At 32.7% G+C, this 9,064-nt stretch overlaps 1 protein-coding gene across 1 annotated transcript; it reads right to left on the reverse strand.

The window, feature by feature from the left end:
* Positions 1–5,499: 5,499 nt before the first annotated feature.
* LOC129312168 (L-type lectin-domain containing receptor kinase IX.1-like) lies at positions 5,500–7,761 on the reverse strand. The gene has a single exon (XM_054954789.1). The coding sequence runs from the start codon at positions 7,745–7,747 to the stop codon at positions 5,732–5,734; it is 2,016 nt and encodes a 671-aa protein (XP_054810764.1). The 5' UTR covers positions 7,748–7,761; the 3' UTR covers positions 5,500–5,731.
* Between the last annotated feature and the right edge of the window lie 1,303 nt (positions 7,762–9,064).

Below are 9,064 nucleotides of genomic sequence, written 5' to 3' on the forward strand. Positions count from 1 at the left end.
AAAACGTGCACGCATTTGCATAATGCCAAGCGAATGGCCTTTATATATAACTGCAATGACCCCTCCAGCTTCTTCTTGAGGTTATACTTGCCACTTTTTTTATTTTTTTAATGTTTTACTTTCCTCATTCTTTAATCATTTGTTAATTACTTTTTTCTTTTTGAATTTTTGATGTTTTGACACAGCTGCTGAAAGTGCTAGAGAACATCATGCCCCTCGGTTTTCATGATTTGAGTTCACACGACAGTAATTCTTCCTTCGGCTTGGGACAAGGTCCACACTATAGGGGTACAACAGTCATTCGGTTTAAAAACTCGGGGACATATTTGGCAAAAGAGCTTGGATCACATGACCGGTTAGGATTTGAAATTGAAAATTTTTTTTTAAGAAAAAAATTATTTTGACGAGATTTTGTGGGATAGTGCCAAAGTTTGACAGCGACCGAATATTCAGATTAACAAAAAATTTTGACTTGGTAACAAAGAAAAATCTGTTCTGTTAACGAAGTTGTTTGTGCTGTTATACCAAAGGTTGAAAAAATCCAAGACTTCATAGATGTTAAATAGATATATTAAACTCGTCCCTAAGAACTTTGAAATACAAATCAATAATCATAAAAACTTAATCCTAAAATGGATGTGTTCGGTGCACACCTAATCTGCGGCGCTAGGAATTCATCCTCATAAATCATCCTGTTTACGTGCTATGTTTATAGGTGAACTGTTATCATTTATATTCAAAATTCAAACTAGTCTACCATCAAGCTGAGATCTTTAGCTTGTGCCGATGGTTTAGACAAATATTTAAGTTGTTCGGTATGTTTGGCGCTCAATAATATATTTAAAGAGGAAAACAATGTCATGACACCAAAATTGGACTGGCTGGCTCAACAAGTTGGATCTGATTTTGAGTCCGATCCGATCACTATAAAAAAACCAAGAATTTGGAGAATTGGTTAAAAACCAATCAAATTGGCATTGAAACAACCAAAACCCGTAAAACTAGCAAGAAAACTAGTTGAACTAGATACATTATTTTTATTTTTTAAATTTTTAATTAATATTTTTAAACTATAATTTATAAATATGTATATCTAATAAGTATTATGAAATGAACAAAATACAAGAAATATGTTTGAATTATGTGTGTGTATATATTAAAGTTATAAATTATGAAATAAGTATATATATATATATAGGATAAAAATGATGCAATATTGATGAATGTTATCTTTTTTATTGTACATTATTTTGTTTGAAACTTAAATATTCATTTTTGTTACTATATATAATTTTTTTACTTTAAATATATAATATTTAAAATATATCAATTTATTTATAACTAATTGGTCTACACTTCAAACAACGGTCCAACTATTGAATCATAAACCAATACCTTGATTGATTTAATGGTTAGTCCAATTTTTATAACATTGAAGGAAAGGCAGAGGAAAATATAAAATCCAAAAAAAAATATTATTAATATTTTTGATAAAAATAATTTTAAAATTACTACTACTATTATTATTAAATAATAATAACATATTTGGGTACATAAATATAATTTTCTTCTTATCAACAAGGTCTCATCTCTCAAACATATAGTTATAAAGGAATCTTGTGCATGCCATTAATAGTTTGACAAGTAACATTAGAATAATTTATCTCTGTTATTTTAAAAGTCAAAAGAAGAAAAATGCTGAATTTCTTTAATTAGTAGCGCAAAGATTAAACATAGACATCAATCAATTAGTATTTAAAAAAGAAAAAGAAATTTTGGATAAGCAAAAGTCATCCAATCTCACTAAGGCTAAGATGAGTCCATGACTCAAAACTAGTACGCTATGCTTGGTGTATGTATAAAAGTGAAAAATGGGATCAAGTATGGGAAGAGGGTTTTTTAAAAACCTATATATTATCATGTAATTATTGTTAGGTCGAACGTATATCATTGACTAATTATCAGCATATCAAACATTGAAGTTTAACTTTTTTTTCAATTTTCCTTTTAAAAAAGGATTTTAAATTTTTGTAGATCAAATGTAAGATAAGTTATTTACGAATTATTCATTAAAAAAGGTTTCCACCTAATAATGAGATTTGAATCATAAAGTTTGACTGACATATATATTCAAGTACAACTACTTCCAATTATTGGTAGCTATCTGCCCATCTACATATGAAAATGGATACTAAATATTTAAAAGAAGTAAAAAAAAAAAATCACAACATAGCATGCAGTGAGACACGAGTTATAAAATTATATCTACGCACACATGAATCAATGAATGGAAAAACGTAAGCCGCTAAAATAATTGTTTGAACACTCAGAAAAAAGAAAAGGAGAAGTGGAACCGCCCCATACGAAGTTGGCAACCGAAACCATGGCCAGTTTTTGATAATTGACAATGGCTTATATATTAAGTGAGCCATCCACACTATTCATGGGTGCACGTTGTTTACCAACAAATTAAATTGAAATCCCACCTGTGATACTTTTTTCAACACACCCATTCATCAATTCTAATCTTTGAACCACTACTTTCTTGCTCTCCTGTATTGTTTTTCTTCCTTGCCTAGGAGTCTCTCCAAAGAAATTAGAAGAAAAGAAAAGAAGATTTGAAAAAAAATATCAAATTTAAAGTATCATACTCTATTAATGTAAAAAGCTTCCAGTATATAGATGACAGTTCTAACAACAACTAATTAATATCCTAGTACTGACCAATAAATGCAGAATATTTCTTAAATTTCAACAGCATAAATCTCAATATATAATATATCATAACACTCTCCTTAAATTTAAGATGTTTTGTAATAATTTGTATTGCTTAATTTAAAAAATAAATCTCAATACACCGTACATTTCTATTGATTATTATTATTACTATTACTATTATTACTATTATTATTATTATTATTATTATTATTATACTACATCCACAACAATATCTGGAGAGCTGGACCACACGTAGAAAAAGTTGGATACCAACTTTGCAATTTCCTTTTCCATGATTTGTTTAGTTCATTTGGAAACATAATCGGCGAAAGCATTTAGTTATATTCATAAAAGCATTTGTTATTCAGCTAGATTCGATGTTCTTGGGCGCTACATGACATGTGCTACGCATTGAAAAACTTTCGCCATTAGGGTTGAACCCATACGTCAAAAAGTCGTTGGTTCATTTATTTATTTGTTTCTTCCATTTGTTCTTTGTTTTTATTGATATATTGGAATATTCTAGTACGTGGTAGAGAGTTCTTGTGTGTTTTGCAGTAAAATGAAGTGGAAGGGCGAAAATAATCCTTCTTTTATTTGATGTCTAATAAGCCTACTTGAGGGAGAGAACATTAATAGACTCATCATGGGTCAAGTAAATTTATTGAAGATTGCGGTAAAACAAGTTCATCATGATAATTCGTTTACAATTGGCCTAACGGAAGAAGAAATCATGCAATTTGCAAATTAGTAATTTCTTGTTAGAAAATGAAGGAATAGAAACCTCGACGCCAAGCAACTTTGGCCAATGATAAAGTGTTATTGTAGTTTCATCCCCGATTTTCGTAGAATGTTTTGTTCACAAAAACATAATTCTTCTTAGTTCTTACCATCTGTTGAGTTTTATATATACATGTTGACGTTTACATAAAATTCATGGCCTTGAGAACAAGGGGATAACTCGTAGTCATATGAAGCGATCAAATGCGTTAGATTCTTTCCTTTAGTCCAAGATCATAACTAATTGATGAGTCATAGGTTAGGTTATTCAAATTTGGCGCCAAAAAAAAAAAGGTGAGAATGTCAGTACATGCTTGAGGTGTGCGAAATATCTGAAAAACATTAATTAATTAATTAATTAGTACAGGTGTGAATGCCTGACCTTAGAATATAATTCTGGAAGCCTACGAGAAGAGTGTTAAAAGGGTTACCCCCTCTTGTCCAAAAAAAAAAACAAGTTAAAAGGGATAGATATATATTATTTATAAATTTTAGATTATAACTTTTTGATATTAGAGGAACTTCTAAATATGGCATTATGTCCATTGAATTCTTATTATTAATTATTAATTACTCTTTTTGTTAAAAAATTTAAGGTATTTTTAACTGAATTTCACTTTAAAATAAAGTTATTACCTACTTTCAAACTAATCCTATCTTTTTATATTTATCCTTATTAAACACCCTCCAATAAATATAAGATTATTATCAATAGGGATACTTTTAAAAAAAGGTAGTGATTATATCTCGAAAGGCTAAAAATATCTTATATTTTTTAACTTCTAACTACTCAAAAAATGTTTGATACTTTTTAAGTATAACTTTATATATATATATATATATATAATGGGAACCCATTGACTTCTATTTTTATTTTTTATTTTTATAATGGCCTTCTTTAAGATGATAAAGCAAATCGCATCGCTGGCTTTAACAACAATAAGCCTAGTTACATGCCTCTCACAACTGCGAAGATTAAGGGAATCCTTCAAGGTTTAAAGATTAGTTACAATTACAATTACAATTACAATGCATATCTTATCAACCAATTGATATGCCATTCATCATCTTTGTATTTATTAACTTCTCTCTTTTTTTTTAACACATATTGATTGATTTCTTTTTGTGGCATCTCTATAGCAGGTCATTATTAATTCTTCTTTATTTACGAGGGATTACATTAAATAAGGGAAAATTTATATATTTAATATTATATATTTAAAGTATTGATTTTCAAATAAATTAAGACATGTATATTTTTTATATATTATTTATTTTGTAACAAATTCTTGTTATTAATATTATTAGTATATTAAAATTCACATTGATTAAACAAAAATATATAAAGGCCAAATAATACATTAGTGAAAGGCCAAAATAAAACAAAAAATCTCTGAAATATTAAATTCTTTAAAAAAAAGAAGATAATGACTGGAAACTCGTTGTTGTTGGATGAAAAATATTATTGTTAAAACTGAATTTCATGGTTGTCGCTGGCCCATATTGCGAGCCCAGTTCCATTATGCATAGTCCATCACTCCATATCGTTCATATTGTCTGTTTTTGATAATTCAAATGGATTTAAATTCAATTGCTGTATTTAACAAAGGTAATCTGAACTACTGAAATTTAAATTAACAATTCAAATAAATTTATTATTCATGTAGGGTATGAATTCATAATCATTGATTTGAATTTAAGTAGTTCAGATTTATTAAGTATAATTACCGAATTCAAATCTTTCTTTAATTGCTCCTTTTATTTTCTTAATAATCATTGTCATTTGTGAGTATAATTATCAATATTCAATATAAAAATTTAAAAAGAATGCGGGGAGCCACACCAATCACAAATTGTGAATAACCCCCTCTCAGGCTCTAGGCAAATACATGGTCCATCCCCCCCCCTCCCTTTTCACCTCCTTCACCCCTCCACATTTGACATTAGCAACGGTGAAACGATCATTTCCACAAAAAATCACCTTGTGATCACTGCGAAAGCTTTTCACAATATTTACTTCTGTGCTCATTTATTCTTTCTTTTCTGTGTCTGACAAACAAAAACGCATGCTTCCTTTCATTTGCCGCCTTTGAAAACAAAAAGTTTACAATCTTTAATATATATACATATATATATACATGGGCAGAAAAGTTTCAGCCAGCCATTCAAATCTAGTCTGGAGGTCAGACAAAACCATGTTTAATAATTTTAAGAACAGAACTATCATGAACAATCATTGTGCTAACAAGAGAGACTTTCTGGATCCTCCTGACACAGATGAGTATGAGGATGATCCTTTCGTTGAGGCTGTGGGCCCGGACGATGTGTATGAGAATTTGCACATTTCCATTGGAGGGGCGTAGTACATTGCTACAGGAAGCTTTGAAGGAAGACTAGGCAAAGCAGCTTCAAAGTTGAGCAGATTTATGACTTGCCTTATGGAAGGCCTCATCCTCTGATCAGGATGGCAACACCACAACCCCACAATCATCAAGCATTCCATTTGCCTCTCATCATATTCCAAATTCAGCTTCTTATCAGCAGCTTCTAGAAGCATCCCTTTTCCATACAGGTCCCACACCCACTCCACCATTCTTACCTTGCCTGGTTCAGCTCTTACTTCAACTGGTCTTCTTCCACATGTGATCTCAAGGGCTACTGCCCCAAAGCTGTAAACATCAGATTCCTTACTTGCTTTTCCTGTGGTCACACACTCTGGGGCTAAATACCCCATTGTGCCTGCTAGAACTGTGGTTTGAGACCCCAGTTCATGGTCAACTAGCCTTGCAAGACCGAAGTCACCTAGTTTGGCATTGAAGTTTGCATCTAACATGACATTACTTGACTTGACATCTCTGTGGACTACACACTGTTCCCATTCTTCATGAAGATAGAGGAGAGAAGATGCCAAACCCAAGGCTATCTTGTACCTTACTGTCCAAGTAAGTGGGGTTTTGCTTCCAAACAGGTGGGAGTCTAGACTTCCATTTGGCATGAATTCATAAACAAGAAGGAACTCACCTTGCTCATGGCACCACCCAATGAGCTGAACCAAGTTTCTGTGTCTCAACCTGCTGATGATCCTCACTTCTGATATGTATTCCTTTTTCCCCTGTTTTGACCCTTTTGAAACTCTCTTCACAGCAACTTGTAGCTTTTCGCTTGTGAGAAAACCTTTGTAAACACCACCAAATCCTCCTTCTCCTAGCTTTCCTTCTTCAGAGAAATCATTTGTTGCATGACTTAGCTCCTGGTAGGTGAATCTCTTCGGTCCCGTTCCTTTTTCAAATTCATCATCCATGGAAGCCTCAAAGCCTATACCTTCTCCCAGCTTCTTCCTTCCATGTTTCTTCCTCCAAATGGCGAACCATAAAAGACCTGCTGCACAAGTAAGAGAACCAAGACCAACACTTAAACTAACTCCCAAAACAACCTTCTTGTCTTTCCCAACTTTGACATCACTTTCCAAGCTTGAATAGAATGACCAAGAAAAGATATTGTGTATTTCAACCCAATCTCCTGTAGAAGCAGAAAATCCAACACGGACCCATTCTGGCAAAACTTCCCTCAAATCAATGATATGCCAAACACTAGAATTTCCCATATAAACCGGATCATCGGCATAAGTCAAGAACACGCTCAGATTTTTGGTGGTTGAATTATATTCTATCCAAGCATTAGCTTTTTTCCCTTGCTTCATGCTGCTCTTCCAGGTAACAGTCGCAACTGATGCAATGGAATTCACATTGATTCCGACATGGTCCGAGGTTGGATCCCATGTGTTGTTAAAGCTGTCGAACTCCACCGCAACTATAGAATTATTGGTGCTATTGAATGCAGATCCTCGACTGAAGAGACCAAGGTACCCACCAGTTGAATTCTCCGGGATTTCAGATTGGAAAGGAGAAAGGAAGAAGGATATCCCATCACCGAATTGTGTGGGAACAACGGCTTTCATTATAAAGGAAAAATGGGTGGTGAAGTCTGTGAGCTTCCCTGTTGTTCTATCCCAAACACGAACCGGTTCAGCATACGAGACTCGACCGACACTGCTCGTGATGGGGCCATCGAGTCGGTTCTTCGTAAGCTGAAGAACATCATCCGACGAAAAGGCATCACCTTGGAAGTATATCAGGTTCATGTTCGGTTGGAACTTGGTGAAGTTAAGGGAAACTGAGTCTACAGTGTCTTGGAGCGACAAGAACAACGTGAAGATGAGCATGAAGAAGACAGGAGCAGAGGATGCCATTGCTGAAAGCAAGAGAGAAGGAAAGCAGTGAATAATGGGCGAAGTGGCCAAGGAATGGAGCTCTGCTATATGCGACGAACAATTCAGAGATGAATAATTAAATTAATGAGATTGATCATCTTTTGAAGCATTCTCGGGAGTTGGGAGGCCGACCAACTAAGAAATGTCGTTACTTAAAACGCCATCGATGCTCATAAAGAAATAGAGAATTGGCAGTGGGAGAAGTTTCAATATGTCATAAACATTTGACCTGATGTGCTCAGGATTGTGAAATCCATATGTTGTTTCGTTTTCGTCTTCTCCACTTGGGATTTAACTAATACGAGTAAGCTCCAGATGATAAAGACAAACACTCGAGGTGATCGGTAATTCGATATGTTAACTCGTCATTGCTACACTTTCAAAGTTTGCCTCGTCCTCCTTGCGTAGGATTTGATGAGGCAAATTAAACCACATTGTATAACATGTACAAGCTCAAGGAACTATATATATATATATATATTGAACATTGATTAACTGATTCACTCCACCAAAATCATACCTTCTTGCATATTAGCCATGGAGGGACTACTTTATAAAAGAATTGACTCAAGAGTTACACTACAATTAAATTACTATTTAAATTTTTATACTATTATTTGGCTCTACTATCAAGTACCTGTTAAGGATAGTTCTAATATGATTTCATTTCCTATACGTAGAGATTCATAAAATTTAAGCCTCAATAATGGGCCTTAGGAGTGAATAGATAGATTTAAGTTACGATTAATGTAGTGTAGAAAGTAAATCAGTTTTGTCTTTCTTCAAGAAAGATGCTTGAATTTCATTTCTTTTTTTTGATAAAAAATTTCATCACCCCTTGAATTTTGAAAATATGCACTCTCACAAAATGTTCAGGTTGTGTTAACACCTTGGGCAAAATGTACGTTTTTTTTTTTGGGCCAATCAAAATTTCCGTTACATTTACACATATTTGACCAAATATGCCTTTATATCCGTTCATGTTCCCCGTCGCGCCAAATAGTATCACTTTAGAGTAAAATTACTACTTTAGGTATTCAAAAGTATTAATTATCTTTTGACAATTTCCCTTCAATTAATGAGAAGTGTTTGTTTTAAGACTTGTATACTTCATCTATTTCTCTTTATAAGATAAAATTACATTTTCTTTTTACAAATCAAGAAAACTACTTTACGTAATTATATTATATTTTCATAAATATTTTATAAATCATCTTAATAAATAAAAATGTCAAAAGCCCAAAACTTTCTAAAAACTATCTTATAAAATGAAACAAGGAACAATAAATAAAAGTA

Source organism: Prosopis cineraria, unplaced genomic scaffold (genome assembly GCF_029017545.1).
Source record: "Prosopis cineraria cultivar Desert tree isolate PC_DT_omini unplaced genomic scaffold, ASM2901754v1 PC5, whole genome shotgun sequence".
NCBI lineage: Eukaryota > Viridiplantae > Streptophyta > Magnoliopsida > Fabales > Fabaceae > Prosopis > Prosopis cineraria.